Genomic DNA, 19304 nt, shown 5'->3' with positions numbered 1-19304 from the left:
CCCCTTGGTAACTGTAAGTTTGTTCTCTACATCTGTGACTCTGTTTTTGCTTTGCACATAAGTTCGTCTCTGCCATTTCTCTAGATTCCACATATAAGCGATGATATATGATATTGTGTGTGTGTGTGTTAACATAAACAGGATTACATCATATTTATTACTGAGTACCTGCTTTTTAAAAAACTAATAAACTAATTTTTGGAGCTGGTTTAGGTTCACAGCAAAATTGAGTGGAAGGTACAGAGATTTCCCATGTTCCCGTCTCTACCCAGGCACAGCCTTCTCACTATCCTGTACCACAGTGGTACATTTGTTACAATCCATGAGCTTACATTGACATGTCATTATCTCTCAAAGGCCACAGTTTACATTTGGGTTCACTCTTCATGTTCTACAGTCTATGGGTTTTGATTGTATAAACCCAATCTATGGGTTTTGAATATATAATTACATATATCCGCCATTGTCATATCATACAAAATAGTTTCACTGCCCTAAAAATCCTCTGTGCTACACTTATTCATTCCTCCTGACTCCTGGCAACCATCAATCCTTTTACTGTCTCCCTAGTTTTGCTTTTTCTAGAATGTCATATAGTTGGAATCATTCAGTACGTAGCCTTCTCAGACTGGCTTCTTTCACTTAGTAATAAGCATTTGTTTCCTCCATGTGTTTTCAAGGCTTGATAGCTCATTTCTTTTTAGCACTGAATAATACTCTATTGTCTGGAAGTGCTACAGTTTATTTATCCATTCACCTACTGAAAGACATCATGGTTGCTTCCAAGTTTTGGCAATTAGGAAAATAAGTTGCTAATAAACATTCATGTACAGGTTTTTGTGTGAACTTAAGTTTTCAGCTAATTTGGGTAAATATCAAGAACTGTGATTGCTGGATCGCATGGTAAAAGTATGTTTAGTTTGGTAAGAAACTGCCAAACTGTCTTCCGAAGTGGCTGTACCATTTTGCATTCCCACCAGCAATGAAGGAGAGTTCCCGCTGCTCCACATCCTTGTCAGCATTTGGTGTCATCAGTGTTCTGGATTTTGGCCATTCTACTAGATGTGTAGTGGTAAATCATTGTTTTTTGTTTTTTGTTTTAAATTAATTAATTTATTTGGCTGTGTTGGGTCTTCATTGCTGCACGTGGGTTTTCTCTAGTTGCGGTGAGCAGAAGTTACTCTTCGTTGTGGTGCGCAGGCTTCTCATTACGGTGGTTTCTCTTATTGTGGAGCACGGGCTCTAGGCGTGCGGGTTTCAGTAGCTGTGGTTTGCGGGCTCTAGAGCATAGGATCAGTAGCTGTGGCGCACGGGCTTAGTTGTTCTGCAGCATGTGGGATCTTCCCAGAGCAGGGCTCAAACCCGTGTCCCTGGCAATGGCAGGCAGATTCTTAACCACTGCACCACCAGGGAAGTCCCTCATTGTTGTTTTAATTTGCATTTCCCTGACGACATATGATGTGGAGCATTTTTTCATATGCTTACTTGCCATCTGTGTATCTTCTTTCGTGAGGTATCTGTTCAGGTCTTTTGCCTATTTTTAAATTGAGCTGTTCATTTTCTTAATGTTGAATTTCAAGAGTTCTTTGTATATTTTGAATAATAGTCCTTTAGTAGACATGTCTTTTGCAGATATTTTCGCCAGTCCGGGGCTTGCCTTTTCATTCTCTTGACACTGTCTTTTGCAGAGCAGAAGTTTTCAATGTTAAGTAAGTCCAGCTTAACAGTTACTTCTTTCATGTATTGTGCCTTTGGTGTTGTATCAAGAAAGTCATCACCATAAACAAGGTCATCTAGGTTTTCACCTATATTATCTTCTAGGAGTTTTGTAGTTTTGCATTTTACATTTAGGTCTGTGATCCATTTTGAGTTAAATTTTGTGAGGGGTGTAAGGGCTGTGTCTAGATTCTTTTCTTTTGCATGTGGATGTTCAGTTGTCCCAGCGCCTATATTAAAAAGACTATTTTTGCTCCATTGTATTGCTTTTGCTCCCTTGTCAAAGATCAGTTAACTCTGTTTATGTGGGTCTATTTCTGGGCTCCTACTCGATTCCATTGATATTTGTCTGTTCTTTCACCAGTACCACACTGTATTGATATCTGCATCTTTATGTCTTTTAAAATTTAATTTAAAAAAGATTTTATTTTATATTGGAGCATAGTTGATTAACAATGTTGTGTTAGTTTCAGGTGTACAGCAGAGTGATTCAGTTATACATGTACATGTATCTATTCCTTTTCAGATTCTTTTCCCATTTAGGTTATTACAGATTATTGAGCAGAGTTCCCTGTGCTACACAGTAGGTCCTTGTTGGTTATCTATTTTAAATATGTGTACGTGTCGATCCCAAACTCCCAATCTATCCCTCCCTCTAGGTAAGTCTTGAAGTTGAGTCATGTCAGTCCTCCAACTTTGTTCTTCTTCAATTATGAGTTAGCTATTCTGGGTCTTTGTCTCTCCATATAAACTATAGAATTAGTTTGTTCATATCCACAAAATAACTTGCTGGAATTATGACTGAGATTGCATTGAATCTATAGATCAAGTTGGGAGTAACTGCAGTGGGATTATCTGGGCTGCTCTCTGCAGCCTCCTCAGACCTGCCCAGCAGCCACTTGAGCCCGCAGGGATGTTCCAAACCCAACTCATTCTCTGAAGCACTAGGACAAGGGCTCACCCAGAGCTAGTCTCCCCAGAACCACTGGAATCTCAGATTTGTAGCCCGTGCTCCAGCTGTTTTCTCTGCAATGTCCTCTTCTCCTTTCCCTAACCATTATCCCCACAGAACAAAATCCTTCAAATTCCACCTCAACTGCCACTGCCTCAGGAAGTCTCCCTAATTACGTTCCTCCTTTGTGCCATGGAAACTCATTCATCTCTTGCTTGTCCTTATACACCGTCAACTCCTTGAGGGTGGAGAGGAGTCCTCTATCTCTATCTACCTATCTATCTATCGATCGATCTATCTATCTATCTATCTATCTATCTATCTATCTATCTATCTATCTATCTATCTATCTATCTATCTATCTATCTATCTGAAGCACCCACAAGTCTGCGCCCTGCTTTGCGTTACCCTGGACAAATAAATGAAAAATTGGCCAGCGCCAGGTCAATGGTAAAGAGTGCAGACTCTTCCACACTCCCTCGGGAGACCCTGAACTGGATAAATTCTGTCAGCTGCTTAAAGCATTGCAGTTCATTGGTTCCAGTCTCCCATCATTGCTGGAATTTCCCCAAAGCCAATCTTGAGGCACAGCGCCTTCTCAAGCAGACCTGGGAGGTGGCTACTCTCAAAAATTCCTGCTCACCTGAGAGGTGAGCATTTAGCTCTCTTTTAATTTTTGGCCACACTGCAGCTTGGGGCATCTTAGTTCCCTGACCAGGGATCGAACCTGTGCCCCCTGCAGTGGAAGTGAGGAGTCTTAACCACTGGACCACCAGGGAACTCCCTCAGCTCTCTTCTTGAAGACATGAAGGGAATCATTCCATTTCTATTTTTAAGGGAGATACAGGTAGGAGTAACATATGCAGGGAGGTGAAATACAGTGCTAAGAAGGTGAGGTGGGCTGGCGGGGAGAGCAGGCAGGCCAGCCCTGGCTTAGAGGGGGAGAAACAGAAGCACACCCTTAGTGAGCCTTGGGTGCTGCAGCGAGAAGGTGAGAGGAGACCTGAAGCCTCCAGACACCATGCTGTTGACTCCACAGACAAGCTGCCAAGAGAAGCAGAGCCAGAGAACCCAAGTGCAGGCAGCTCATTTCATCAGCATCCAGTTGGTTAAAAATAACTTCACTTATTAAAGTGAGGTCACCACAGGGCTGGAAATTCACTGTCAGTGAAACAAAAATACTGAAAGGAAACAGAGAAACGTCTACATTCATGGTGAACTTTATCCAAAAAAGAAACACAGGAGGAAGCTGCCTGAACATTCCACAGGCTGTTTTCCTTCTGGGCTCTTTATGAGGCATATGTCTGCCATTTTTGGAGTTAGCACCCTTCATTCTTCCTGTCTTGCCGAAGAGAAGCAGCAGCCCAGGGCTAGGTGCAATGAAGCATCATCAGGAAAAAGGCAACCTTTAGAGGTGATACTGCACCCGGGTGTCTGCTGAACCAGACCTCACGTGCACTCCCCAGGAGCCTCTTCTCGGCTTCTTACCTCCCTTTGGCACACATATTTCCCTTGGTGAAGTATAGTTGATTTACAGTGTTATGTTAGTTTCTGGTGTACAGCAAAGTGATTCATGTATACACACACACACACACACACAAACACACACACACACACATATATATACAGTAGGACCTTGTTGTTTATCTACTTTATATGTAGTAGGTTTTTAAAAATATTTATTTATTTGGCTGTGTTGGGCCTTAGTTGCAGCATGCAGGATCTTTCGTTGTGGCGCGTGGGCTTCTCTCTAGTCGTGGCGTGCAGGCTCCGGAGCACGCGGGCTCAGTAGGTGCAGCGCGCGGGCTTAGTTGCCCCGCGGCACGTAGGGGTCTTAGTTCCCCGACCAGGGATCGAACCTGCGTCCCCTGCATTGGAAGGTGGATTCTTAACCATTGGACCACCAGGGAAATCCCTATATGTAGTAGTTTTTATCTGCTATTTTATATATGGTAGTTTGTATGTGCTAATAATCTCTAATTTACCCCTCCCCCACCCCCTTTCCCATTTGGTAACCATAAGTTTCCTACGTCTGTGAGTCTGTTTTTATTTTGTAAATTAGTTCATTTATATCATATTTTAGATTCCACATATAAGTGATATCATAAGGTATTTGTCTTTCTCTGTGTGACTTACTTCACTTACTGTGATAATCCCTTGTTGACCGCCTACAAGGCTCCCCTGAGGAAAAGTGAAGAGCCATCTGGGAGCCGTTTACGTGCTCTTTCTAAAGGAGGAAAGGCAGAGGAACAGGGGCCGAGCTCTCTCTGAGGGATCGTGGGGAATCCATCCTGCTTTTCTGGAAAGTCCAAGAGAGAGCAGCCCTCTGACCCTAATCCCACCTCAGCATGTGTTCCTGAGCCCCTTCATCACCCATCTGAAGCCTCCTCACAAGTCAGGCCCTGTTGGACCAAGACTCCAGTTTCCCCCACCCAAGCCTCTCCCTGTTGACCTGGAGGGGAGGGGAGGCGGGCAAGCTAGGCTCAGGCAAACTGCCCTGGATGCGGGGCTCTTGAGCACTTTGACTCAAAGACACCCACACAGGGCTCACTTGCTAAAATGGCATCAGTCCTTACATAAGCTGATAGGCATCATGAATTTGCTTTATTTTTTTGTTTTTGTTTTGTTTTGTGCTTTCCTGTTGTTGTTATTGTTGTTTTGGGAGGAGTATGTAGACCATTTGGGGGGAAATTTTCATTTGCATATAATTTCAAAGTTACAGAAAAATTTTAAAAATAAGGAACTCCCATAAACCCTTTATCCAGATTTACTAATGTGTTTTCATTTTGCCCCATTTGCTTTATCATTTTCTCTCTCTAGATATATATATATATATCTAGAGAGAGAGAGAGAGAGAGAGAGAAAATATATATCATACATAAACACATACATATATGTGTATGTATACATACATGAATATGTATACATATGTATCTATATCTGTAATTCTTTTTTTTTTTTTTAATTTTGTCTGCTCTGGGTCTTTGCTTCATTGCAACACACAGGCTCTTCATTGCGGCATGCGGGCTTCTCTAGTTGCGGCATGTGGGCTTAGTTGTCCTGCGGCATGTGGGATCTTAGTTCCCCAACCAGGGATCAAACCCATGTCCCCTGCATTAGAAGGCAGATTCTTAACCACTGGACAACCAGGGAAGTCCCTGTAATTCCTTTCTGAACCACTTGAGAATGAGTTGTAGATATGATGTCTCTTTGTCCCTAAGAACCTTGGTATATATTTCCAAGAACAAGGATATTGTCTTACATAACTGCAGTAGTTACCAAATCAGGGAATTTAAGCATTGATATAATACTATTATCTAATTCAAATCCATATTCAGATTTCATCAATTATAGCTGTTTTCTCCTGGTCCAAAATACAATCTAGGATCACAAATTACATTTAGTTGTCAAGTCTTTTTAGTCTATTTTAATACAAAACAGTTGCCTTGCCTTTCTTTGTCTTTTTTTTTTTTTTTTTTTTTTGCTGCACCACGAGGCTTACAGGATCTTAGTTTCCCAACCAGGGATTGAACCTGCGCCCCCTGCAGTGGAAGTGTGGAGTCCTAACAACTGGACAGCCATGGAATTCCCTCTTTCTCTTTCTTATCCTTGACATTTTTCTTTTCTTTTTTAAATTTAATTTTATTTATTTTTGACTGCATTGGGTCTTCGTTGCTGCGCGGGCTTTCTCTAGTTGCGGTGAGCAGGGGCTATTCTTCCTTGTGGTACGCAGGCTTCTCATTGTGGTGGCTTCTCTTGTTGCGGAGCATGGACTCTAGGCACACGGGCTTCAGTAGTTGTGGCTCGTGGGCTCTAGAGCGCAGGCTCAGTAGTTGTGGCGCACGGGCTTAGTTGCTCCGCGGCACGTGGGATCTTCCCGGACCAGGGCTCGAACCCGTGTCTCCTGCACTGGCAGGCGGATTCTTAACCACTGCGCCACCAGGGAAGCCCTCCTTGACATTTTTAAAAGAGTGTAGGCCAGTCATTTTGTACGATGTTTCTCAACTTGAGTTTGGCTAAAGTTGCCTCATGATTAGATTCAGGTTGCACATTTTGGGCAGGAATACTACTGAACTGAAGTTGTGCTCCTCTGAGTGCAGTATATCAGGAGGCACGTCTTACTGGTTTGGCAATAACTCAGTTTTGGAGTCACTGTCATGGTTTTAAATTTGGTGCCCTATAGGATGTGAACAGATGTTTCCAACCTCTGGCTTCATGCACTACAGTTGTGGGCAAAGGGGCACACACTTGCATACACACAACCTGTTTGAAGCCTGTGAGGTGGAAAGCCCAGGATCTCCTGTTGTATGATGAGGAACACATGGCTCAGTGCACCCCCCTCACACCCCAGTCAACATCCAGCCAACGCCCAGAAGCAAGGCCCCTACCCAGCAGCTGACTGCAGACTTGTGAATGAGCCCAGCTGAGGCCAGAAGAATAACACAAATTGCTGCCCTCCCCCCAAAATAGTGAACTAAACAAACAGTTGTTTTAAGCCACTACATTTGGGGGTGGTATGTTACACAGCAAAAGCTAGCTGCTACCTCTTGTTCATGAGGGGAAAGAGATCAGACTCAGAAGCCCCACGTATCCATTTGAGATCACTAAAGAAAGAAGGTCATGCTGGTTTTCCTCTGGCTCTGTCCCGTCTCCCTCAGGGATCTGAACCTTTGCCTATGTTTGAGATTCAAAGGATCGTTTTCATTTATTTATGTGGTTTTTTAAAAAACAAACCATGGATGTTGTTCTCCCCAGGGCTTTCCATGGCCACATCTTTCAGTTGCTTGACTGCAATCAGCAAATGTAGAACCCTTCCTGGAGGGAGATGCCATGGCAGCAGAGAAGACTACCACCAATAAACATCTAACAAGCACCAGCCAGGGTGGTAGGGTTCACTGTGGCTCTTTGATTTACCAACTCCTCTGACCCCTTCCCTGGAGATTGGGATTTGGTGCCTCTGGGATGCAGCCTGAGGGTTTGCATTTCTAATAAGTTCATCTGGTATTTCTCATCATCAGAGAGCTTTGGGAAACTCTGCATTAGAGAACTAATTCTCAAACTGGGCTACATGTTATAGTCACTGAGCAGCTTTAAGAAACCCCAGTGTCCAGAACATTTATATCCGAATCTCTAGGGCTGGCACCCAGGTATCAGTAGTTCTTAAAACTTCCCAGATGGGACCACTGTGCAGCCTGGCAGTACCTGTGCTGATTTCTGTGACTGATGAGTAAGCAGCTCGCTTTCTCCCCATTTGCATGGACATTCCCTTTCAGCAGCATGTATTTATGATAATGAAGGTATACTTTTTCCAGTGCACATGAAACGCTGCCCTGGAGACTCCTTTATGGTTTTCTCCTCACCACTCAGCTGATTTCCCAGAAGGAAGTTGAATTTTTCTTTCTAGGAGCAGTTTCCTAAATCCTATAAATTTCCTTTCGGGAAAAAAGGATTTATTTTCTTTTTAGAAAAATTTCCACCATGAAGACAGACCAAAGGGTAAGTGGTATCAGCAGCTGCAGCGCATGCTGTCAGGCATCTGCCCATATTTCCTAGATCCCTTTACCATTCCCATGCACAGGGGCTCTGGGTGGGCATCTGTGCATCTTTGTTGGAGGGTGACTCAGCTATCGTAATTCTTTGTCTGAGCACACTGAAAACCAGAAGAGTCCAGGAATTTATATCTCCCTGAAGCAACCCTTAAACAATGACTGACAAGTTCAGTGGTATCAATACCCCTGTTCTCTCATCCCTGATCAGGAAACCCGTGGTGACCTGTGGTCACTGTCTCCAGAGATGCCCTGCAGGATTGAGCCAAAGTTACCCACCCCCCACCTCACAGCCACTGTGGACTTTGCTTAGTGCTGCACCATTGCCTTCCCTCTTCCTTTCCCTGTCCACTTCCCCACTGCCCTGTTGGCTTTTCTTTGGAAGTCTCCCTGATTCATGATGGTCAGTGAATCCTCATCTTAAGGTCAGTTTCTATAGAACACAACCTAAGAGGTCAGCCCCCACGAGCACACCCTCCAAAACCTTTACAAAGGCTCTGGCACTGACCTTCATCCTTCATACACAGGGCATTGTATGTGCCACCAGGAACCGGGTTGCTTTCAATTCTCACATCGACAGCTCTCATGATTTGCTGTTCACCACTCCCCTTGCTACACATGGTTGTCCTAAAACAGACAAAGAAGGCACTGGGTTAGGAGAACTAACCAAAACTGGGAAAGAATTCTTTTCTTCTGTCAGCGCTGAATCAGCAGAGATTTTCCTGATTCAGGAGTTTTGGCTGAAAGTATCAATATGATAAAGTATCAATACTCTCCCCAGAAGTCTAAAAGCAGGAAGTTATAGGTGGTGCTTGAGTTGAGGTCACATATATCAATTCAAGATTCAGAGGCAATACATTGTTGATCTCTTCTAGTATATGCTTGGTTTTTATTTCATAAAATTCTCTTCTCTTTATTAGTTCTCTTCTTTTTGGGGTGTTTGTTTTGCTGTTATTTTCAGATTTCTTAAGATGGATCATTGGTTCATGAACCTTCAGCCTCTTTCCTTTTCTAACACAAGCATTTAACGCTTTACATTTTCCTCCAGGTATAGCACTAGTGGCATCCCATGAGTTTGAGTATGTTATATTTTAATATCATTCATTTCTACATATATGTGAATTTCCATTATAATTTATTTTTGCCCCATGATTTATTTAAGGATATCTTTTGTAAACAGGAAATAGTAGAACTTTAAAAAATCCACCTGATGGTCCTTGTTTTCTAATCAGAGCATCACATCTGCTTAATTTAGTAACAGATCTCTTTGAATTTAAATCTGCCATATTTCTATTAGTTCTGCCCATTCTTCCTTTCTTCCTCTCTTTTCTTTCTCGTATTTTGATTGTTTGGATTCCTTTTTGGCAATCTCCTTTTCTTCTGTATTGGTTTGGAAGTTATATGTTCTTTTACTATTCTTTTAGTGGTTACCACACGCTTCCTTGACTTATTAAAATTTAATGTTACTTTTACTCTCTTTCCCAACAACCCAATTTAAAATACTGTGTATTAACATACTTAAAACACTTCCTGACTGATATACCATTTTTTAGTGTTTAGTATTACTGTTACTGCTTTATATAATTATAGATCTTCCTCGACTTACAGCAGGGTTATATCTCCAAAAGCTCATTGTAAGTTGATAATATGGTAAGTCAAAAATGCATATAACACACAAAACCTACTGAACATCAGAGCTTAGCCTAGCCTACCTTAAATGTGCTCAAAACACTTACTTTAGCCTACAGTTGGGTAAAATCATCTAACACAAAGTCTATTTTACAATAAAGCATTGAACATCTCATGTAATTTATTGAATGCTGTACTGAAAGTGAAAAAGCAGAATGGTTGTCTTGGTACAGAATGGTTATAAGTTTATCAGTTGTTTACTTTCATGATCACATGGCTGACTGGGGGCTGCAGCTTACTTCCACTGCCCAGCATCATGAGAGAGTATCAGACAGTACATCACTAGCCTGGGAAGAGATCAAAATTCACAATTTGAAGAACAGTTTCTGTTGCATGCATAATGTTTTTGCACCATCATAAAGTTAAAAAAAATTGTAAGTTGAACCACTGTAAGTCAGGGACCATCTGTACATAATTCCAATTCACCCCCATATTTACTTTTTCCACTCATCCCTTTTTGCATCTCCGGCCATCCACCTGCAATTATTTTCCTCCTGCCTGAAGAACACCCTTCAGTGTCTTTTTTTTTTTTAGTGCAGATCATGTATGATGAATTCTCTCACCTTTTGTCTGTCTGAAAATTCTTTATTTTATTTTTATTCTTGGAAGATATTTTCACTGGGTATAGAATTCTAGGTTGGCAGTAATTTCCTTTCAGCACTTTGAAGGCCTCATTCAGTCGTCTTGAGGCTTTCACTGTCAGTTTATTGTTGCTCCTTTGAAGGTACTCTTTCTTTTTCTTATTATTACTTTTAATAGTTTTTCTTCATATTTGATTTTTACCAGTTTTACCATGTTGTTCCAAGTCGTGAAATTATTTTATGTATCCTACTCGGGCTTTGTAGGGCTTCTTGAATCTGTGTGTGGATGTTTTTCCACAGTTGTGGCTAAGTCCCATATTGCTTTTGCTTCGTCTTCTTTCTCTTCTCCTTTCGGAATTCCAATTACATGCATCTTCTTTGCCTTGTACTCTTTCTTCTATATTTTCATCCTTTCTTCTTCTGTTCTTTATTCTGGACATCTTCCTCTGAAATACCTTCCAGTTCATTAATTTTCTCTTTGACTCTTAAAATCAGCTGTTAGATCCATCCATTAAGTTCTTAATTTCAGCTACTGTATTTTTCATTTCTAGAGTTTTCATTTGGTTATTTTTATACTTTTCAGTCTTCTGCCAAAATTCTCCTTTTTGTCTTTTGTATCTTTGAACATTTTAAAGAGTTCTTTTAAAGTTTGTATCTACCAGTGTTAACATCTAGAGTTTCTATTGGCTATTTTTATCTTGTTGTCTTGTCTCCTCACGTGACTGGTTATTTTATTTTGCTTGACAAATCCTATACTTGCTAAAATAGTTTGTGGAAATAAATTGTCTAGGATGATGTTATTTTCCTCCAGAGAAGATTTTTAAAATCAGCTCTGCTACCTATCTGGAACACTGGAACTCTAGTATCATCTCAATCCAAACTCATGGCTTCAGAGGATTCGAAGCTATGCTGCAGCTCCTTTGAGGGCCTGTGTACTTGTTCCAGTTTACTGTGACTCCTAGGGTACAGCCCTTCAGTGTTCCAACCCTAAGCAAAAGGATTCCCTTGGCCCCCACATACATAAAACCTGAATTCAAATCTCTGTTCTCCTAGTCCTATGATGCTATCTAAGTTGCTTCTCAGCTTTTCAGACATGCTTTATGAAATCTGTAAAAGCTCCCAGGAGACAAATAGCCCCAAATTCTAGATTCACCATTCTAGATCTCCATCTTCTAGATATATGTATATACTGAATATAAATTCATGGAGATACAGATCAGATCTATATGGCTACTATGCCATCAATTGCAAGATGCACCATGCATTTAATAATTAGTTTTTAGTGGGGAGGGGAGATGGCTGTGCAGGAAAGATGCACGGTGAAATGTACATACTAATGGTCAGATACTTCTTGGTTCCAGAGACATTAACATGGAAAACTCTTTTAATATGTCATGTAGTAAATATATCAAGTAAGTGTGTTTACTTTAAAGAAATAGCATCTAAGGGAATTCCCTGGTCGTTCAGTGGTTAGGACTCCGTGCTGTAACTACCGAGGGCTGGGGTTCCATCCCTGGTCAGGGAACTAAGATCCCATAAGCTGTGCGGTGTGGCCAACAACAACAACAAAATAGCATCTAAGCAAGTTAGAGATCCATTAACATGTCTTAACACCTTACAGGAAACCCAGAGAGGATAAACCTTTACAGTGACTCAGTTTCAATTTGTAATGCCTGGGAGACCTAAGCCTGGCTCCAAGCTGGCTCTTTAGAATCTTTAGAATACCCTGGTTATCTGATATAACGATACTGACAGAGTTATGAAAAATATCCATACTTGACTATGTTATGGAAACATGCATACACGGGACATATTTTGTCTATTTAGGAACTTGGATGTGAAATATAAAGCAGAGAGAGCCACAATTCCAGATTCACTGAAAAGCTTCGGAAGTAACCTCAGTTGTTCTCTTTATTCAATTGCTGCTTCACATGTGGCACCTTTGGAGATGTGAATCAGCATGGTTGCATGTGTTTTCTATGGCCATCTCCCAGCCAGACACCTTCTGGGTCATTATCAAGCAAAGTAGTTTTTGGAGGCCATTTGTTCTTTCACATTCCTGTGGCATGAAGGAAAACGTGGAATGGCTCCTGCCTTCTCTGTTTATGACTAATGGAGTAGTTAACAGCACTAATGGGATGTTTTCTCCTAGCTGGCCACAGAATTACTTCTCCACAAGGATTCCATGGGTCAGGAATTCAGATGGGGCACAATGGGAAAGGCTTGTCTCTGCTCTGTAATGTCTAAGGCTGAGCTGGAAAGACTCACAGGCTGGCTAACTCAATAGCTGGGGGCTAGAATCACCTGGAGGCATCTGCACTCACATTTCTGGTAGTTAATGCTGGCTATTGGCTGGGACATCAGTTGGGGCTATTGGTGAGAGTACATACATAAGGCATTTCCACGTGGCCTGGGCTTCCTAGGACTTCTTAGGTAGCATCTCAAAAGTAAGTGTCCCCAGAAATCTGACCATGGGTTTTTCCGACCTACCCTCAGAAGTCACACAGTATCACTCCTGCTGTATTCTACTGGTCGAGGCAGTACTATGCTGTCCCTGATTCACAGGGAGAGGACATAAACCCCACTTCTCAATGGGAGTAATGTGAAAGAATTTGTGGCCATATTTTATTTTATTTTTTAAAATTTATTTAAATTTATCATTTTTTTAAATTGATCTGATGACTCTGAACTTTTATTTATTTTGCCGCACCACAGGACACGCGGGATCTTAGTTCCCCGACCAGGGATTGAACCCGTGCCCCCTGCAGTGGAAGCACGGAGTCTTAACCACTGGACCGTGAGGGAAGTCCCTCGTGGTTATATTTTAAAACCTCCATACCATCTTCCTCTTCCCATGGACGCAGATGAATATCCACAGAGAAAAAGAGATAAAGAATATATATCAAATAGTTAAGAGTTATTACCTCTGAGGTGGGGAAGAAGAGAGAAACTCACTTTGCACTTTATATATATCTGTATTATTTGAAATTTTTACAAGCATTTTATTCTTTTGTAACTTGAAAGGAAATTCAGAATAACAAAGTAAAGAGGAAAAAACTGTGACAGAACTCCAGAAAAATGTTTTTAATTAACATTTTTGTTTTTATATTTTGTTTAACATTTTGTTTTTATATTTAACTCAAAACAAGAATATACTGGAAGCCACAGCCCATTGCACTCTGTCTATCCTGGCACCTCTGTTGAACCCCATATCAGCCCTGATGGCAAGGCGGGGTGAGTTGGCAGGAGAGCGCCCCCAGCTGGCCTGACTTACCCTAGGCTGCCGTCCGCCAGCCAGCCCGTGGTGCACACGGAGAAGGCACAGTCCTGCACCACCCTCCGCAGCTCGTCCGCAGACACCAGGTGAGCGCCTCTGCTCTTGCAGGAAAGCCGAGCGGCCTCTAGTTCCAGGCCCTGAGAGCCATTCTGAGACTCCAGCACAAACAGCTTCCCTGTGTGAGGACAAGCACGGACACAGGCTGACTCTAGGATCCATGGGAATTTAGTCTCAGCAAACTCACCCTCTGGCAGATGCCTATCAGAACTGTAGTTTCCCACTTGCCTAAAGATCTAAGTGCAGCAACTACCCCATTGCATTCGTCCCTGGACTGTGATGACAGTTACACTGATGTTTTAATCTATTTTTACCTCTTAACTTTAAAAAAATTTAACCGCCTGTTCTGGCATGTTTATCTGGATAAGCCCTTCAAATCTTCCTTTTAAAAAGATGTTTAGCAGCATTATTTACCATTACCAAGACATGCAAACATCCTCTGTCCATCAACAGACGAATGGATAAAGAAGATATGGTATACATATATATACAATGGAATACTACTCAGCCATTAAAAAGCACAAAATTTTGCCATTTGCAGCAACATGGATAGACTTGGGAGGGCACTGTGCTAGGTGAAATAAGCCAGACAGAGAATTGATATCACATCCATGGAATCTAAAAAGTACAACAAACTAGTGAATATAACAACAAAGAAGCAGACTCGCAGATATAAAGAACACACTAGTGGTTACTAGTGGGAGGAGAGAAAGGGGGAGGGGCAATATGGGGGTTGGGGGAGTGGGAGGTACAAACTATTGAGTGTAAGATAGGCTCAAGGATATATTGTATAACGCAGGGAATATAGCCAATATTTTGTAATACCTGTAAATTGAAGGTAACCTTTAAAATTGTATAAAAATAAAAAATTAAATAAAAATAAGTAAATAAAAAGATGTTTTACAAACACCAAGTGCCAAGCCTCAGCGTCCTAGGTTCCCTTAGGTTGGGTCACTTGGTGTCCAAGACCCTGATTCAGCCTCAGCTCTGCCTTCCTCTGCTGCCCCAGCCCTGGGGTGACCACAGAGAGCAGGTTGCTTCCCTTCTCTCTGTCCCATTGTCTTAGGACATTTTCAGGTCCTTCCTACAATGAGTGTGCTGCATTTCTCCCCACTGGACAAGGCAGCAGCAGCCACGTCTGGTGCACCCTGGCTGCCTGCACCGCATCAGCCTATGGGCAGGTAGCAGGCCTCGAAAAATGTGCGACAGATGGGTGGAATAGGATGTGAACTCAGGCAGAGGTGGGAGCTGAGTCTGAAAGCAAAGGACAGCTTTAGGCAAGAAAACCATGGTGCAGGAGGGAGCGCTGGGGTCCCCAGGAGCCTCGCGGAAGGACGAAGCAGTGCCTTGGGTGACCCTGTCAAGCTTAAAATAAAGGCAGGGGAGAAGAAACTCACTTAAAATGGCATACTTCACTTCCATCTGTCAGCAAAATTATCATAATAAATTGATTTTATTAGAATAAGAGACTTAACTGTCATCTACTGTAAAATTATTACAACAAATACAGTAATCTCTCCAGCTTTGGAACCAAAAGCTATAATAAAAAATGCAAAAACTTTTCACAATAAACATATCTGTAGGTGACTGGAGCTCCCTCAGATATGGTGCCAATGTGCAGTACACGACCTGAACAACTATACTTGATGGTCCTACCTGGAGAAGTAAGCATGCACCCCAAGACACTTTTGTATTAATAGCATTTGCCTATCTGGAAAAAAATGCTATGAAATTAAACAGAGATTTTGATGGCCAAGCCCCTGTGCAAGAGAGATAAAAGTGAAAGCCCAGAGCTCACATGATGTAGGGAATCTGATAGCCCTCTCCTCCCCACTCTACCACTGTCACATGCACACATGAATCTGAGAGTCTGAAGGGTTAAAGTCTCAAGATAAGAGGGAACAAGAATAAAAAATATCCCCTCCCCTCATTCTCAAGAACTGTTGGATGAGCTGTCTTGGTGCTAGGAGGCCAAGTGCTAATCCTCATTTGGAATTGTAGTCCTAACAAAAATTTATGTCTAAGACACTTCAAGCCATGGATTTAGCTTAAAGTGGCCTGAGACTGACATTTATCCAGATGCCTGATAGGAAAAATTGTAACTAACTCCTCTCTGGAGAAAAAAAAAACTGTTCATTTTATGCTTCAGGAAATCCCATACAAATACTTATTCAAAGGCCATGCCCACGGAAGTAGAAAACAGTGAAGTATACAAGGAAACAAGGCACCATGAGTGAGAAGCAACAGATACCACATGTAGCAGAAACTGACCTAAAAATAAGTCCAATACTGGTATTAACAGGCACAGATTATAGAACAGTGATGATTACTGTATTTAAAGAAATAAAAGACAAGTTTGAAAATATCTGCAAAGAATAGGAAATGATAAAAAGTGCTTAGTTGATCTGAAAAAGCACAAAATAGGACTTCTAGAAATTAAAAATACAATGATAAATTTAAAATGCAATAAATGTTTTTGGCTGCGTATCAGACACATTTAAACAAAGAACTTAACCTTGAAAAAGAAAGCAGAAGGGGACTTCCCTGGTGGTGCAGTGGTTAAGGCTCCATGCTCTCTATGCAGGGGGCCCAGGTTCGATCACTGGTCAGGGAACTAGATCCCACATGCATGCCGCAACTAAGAGTTCACATGCCACAACTAAGGAGCCTGCGTGCTGCAACTAAGGAGCTGGCAAGCCGCAACTTGTGAGCTGCAACTAAGGAGCCCGCGTGCTGCAACTAAGGAGCCCACCTGCTGCAACTAACAAGCTGGCGAGCTGCAACTAAGGAGCCCACTTCCCGCAACTAAGACCCAGTGCAACCAAATTAATAAATAAATATTTAAAAAAAAGAAATGAGAAGACATCATCCAAAATGTAGTAAAGAAACAAGAAAAGATGGAAAATATTAAGATAATAAAGAGACATGAAGGAAAGAATAAGGATCTTTTAAAAATTAATTAATTAATTATTGGCCACGTTGGGTCTTTGTTGCTGCGTGTGGGCTTTCTCGAGTTGTGGTGAGCGGGGGCTACTCTTTGTTGCAGTGCATGGGCTTCTCATTGCAGTAGCTTCTCTTGTTGTGGAGCACGGGCTCTAGGTGCACGGGTTTCAGTAGTTGTGGCACGTGGGCTCAGCAGTTGAGGCTCATGGGCTCTAGAGCACAGGCTCAGTAGTGTGGCGCATGGGCTTAGTTGCTCTGCAGCATATGGGATCTTCCCAGACAGGGCTCGAACCCGTGTCCCCTGCATTGGCAGGTGGATTCTTAACCACTGTGCCACCAGGGAAGTCCCAAGAATAAGGATTAACATATACTTTAATCAGAATTCCCAGAGAGGAGAAAAAAAAATGAGGTGGAAGTGATATCTGAAGACAAAATGCCTGTGAATTTTATAGAACTGATGAATATTCCAATACACAGATGGAATAAGTCCAACAACAAATCCCAATATGGAAAATATCTATAAGTATATATATACCAGTGATGCTGCAAAATGGTAAAGACAAAGAAAATATTGTCAAAGCACTTACAGAGAAGGGACAGAATACTTTCAAAGTAGCAGCAGTTTGACTGCTGTATTCTAAAACAATAGCAATGGAAGCAAGAATACAATTACTAGCAAAAAATAGCTGCAAATTTATAATTCTATACTCGCTGAGAATATATTTCAACGAACGAAGATGAAACAAATTATTTTTTCAGATAAACCAAAATCAAGGTGGTTTGCCACCAGCAGATCCTCCTTGTAGGAAATAGTAAAAGAAGTATTTCAGACAGAAAGAAAATTATTTGAGAGGCAAGATGGAATGGAAAGGGGGAAAAAAATCAATACACAGTTAAATAAAAGTGAACATTGATTATATAAAATGGCACCCAACAGCAGCAGAATACACATTCTTCTCAAGTGCGCATGGAACATTCTTCGGGGTAGACCATATGCTAGGCAATAAAATAAGCCATAATAAATTTAAAAGGATTATAATTGTACAAAGTATTTTCTCTAATTACTATGGGGTAGAATTAGAAATTAATAACATAAATAAATTGGGAAATTCATAAATAAATAGAAATGAAACAAAGCACTTCTAAATAACTGATGAGACAAGGAGAAATCACAAAATTAGAAAATATTTTGAGATGAATGAAGGCAAAACATGCTAAACCTTATGGGATGCAGTTAATGCACTGCATAGAGGGGAATTTATAAATGCCCACATTAAAATAAGAAAAATTATCTCAAATAAAAATCCTATCACACCCGTCAGAATGGCCATCATCAAAAAATCTACAAACAGGGCTTCCCTGGTGGCACAGTTGTTCAGAGTCTGCCTGCCAATGCAGGGGACATGGGTTCGTGCCCTGGTCTGGGAAGATCCCACATGCCATGGAGCAACTGGGCCCGTGAGCCACAACTACTGAGCCTGCGCGTCTGGAGCCAGTGCTCCGCAACAAGAGAGGCTGTGACAGTGAGAGGCCCGCGCACAGCGATGAACAGTGGCCCCCGCTCGCCACAACTAGAGAAAGTTCTCGCACAGAAACAAAGACCCAACACAGCCAAAAAAAAAAAATAAAATAAATAAAAATTTATTAAAAAAAATCTACAAACAATAAATGCTGGAGAGGGTGTGTAGAAAAGGGAACCCTCATACACTGTTGGTGGGAATGTAAATTGATACAGCCACTATGGAGAACAGTATGGAGGTTGCTTAAAAAACTAAAAATAGAACTACCATACGACCCAGCAATCCCACTACTGGGCATATACCCTGAGAAAACCATAATTCAGAAAGAGTCATGTACCACAATGTTCATTGTAGCTCTCTTTACAATAGCCAGGACATGGAAGCAACCTAAGTGTCCATTGACAGATGAATGGATAAAGAAGATGTGGCACATATATACAATGGAATATTACTTAGCCATAAAAAGAAACAAAATTGAGTTATTTGTAGTGAGGTGGATGGACCTAGAGTCTGTCATACAGAGTGAACTAAGTCAGAAAGAGAAAAACAAATACCATATGCTAACACACATATATGGAATCTTAAAAAAAAAAAAAGGTCATGAAGAACCTAGGGGCAAGATGGGAATAAAGACGCAGACCTACTAGAGAATGGACTTGAGGACACAGGGAGAGGGAAGGGTAAGCTGGGACGAAGTGAGAGAGTGGCATGGACATATACACACTACCAAATGTAAAATAGATAGCTAGTGGGAAGCAGTCGCATAGCACAGGGAGATCAGCTCGGTGCTTTGTGACCAGCTAGAAGGGTGGGAGGGAGGGAGATGCAAGAGGGAAGAGATATGGGGTTATATGTATATGTATAACTGATTCACTTTGTTATAAAGCAGAAACTAACACACCATTGTAAAGCAATTACAGTCCAGTAAAATGTTAAAAAAAAAAAAATCCTAACCTGTTGGAAAACACTGGAAAAGAAGAGCAAACTAAACCCAAAGCAAGCAGAAGAAGGAAATAATAAGAA

At 41.5% G+C, this 19304-nt stretch overlaps 1 protein-coding gene and 1 long non-coding RNA gene across 22 annotated transcripts in view; one reads left to right on the top strand and one right to left on the bottom strand.

Annotated features, from left to right (window-relative positions):
* Nucleotides 1-19304, bottom strand: part of SUSD5 (sushi domain containing 5) — a 52409-nt gene that overhangs the window by 26394 nt on the left and 6711 nt on the right. For all 21 annotated transcript variants that reach the window (XM_082348578.1, XM_082348564.1, XM_082348569.1 and 18 more), the window contains exons 2-3: nucleotides 13759-13936; nucleotides 8723-8841 (exon numbers count right to left, since the gene is read on the bottom strand). In XM_082348578.1, coding sequence (XP_082204704.1) covers nucleotides 8723-8841; nucleotides 13759-13936 — 297 coding nt within the window. The remainder of the gene's footprint in view (nucleotides 1-8722; nucleotides 8842-13758; nucleotides 13937-19304) is intronic.
* LOC309608568 overlaps nucleotides 13953-19304 on the top strand; it is a 170739-nt gene continuing 165387 nt past the window's right edge. Inside the window, exon 1 of the long non-coding RNA XR_014232976.1 lies at nucleotides 13953-18878. This is a non-coding gene — a long non-coding RNA (uncharacterized lncRNA). The remainder of the gene's footprint in view (nucleotides 18879-19304) is intronic.

This window comes from Balaenoptera borealis, assembly GCF_965194805.1.
Source record: "Balaenoptera borealis genome assembly, chromosome: 12".
Classification (NCBI taxonomy): Eukaryota; Metazoa; Chordata; class Mammalia; order Artiodactyla; family Balaenopteridae; genus Balaenoptera; species Balaenoptera borealis.
Note: the sequence above shows the minus strand (reverse complement) of the source record. Positions and strands in the feature narration are given on the sequence as shown.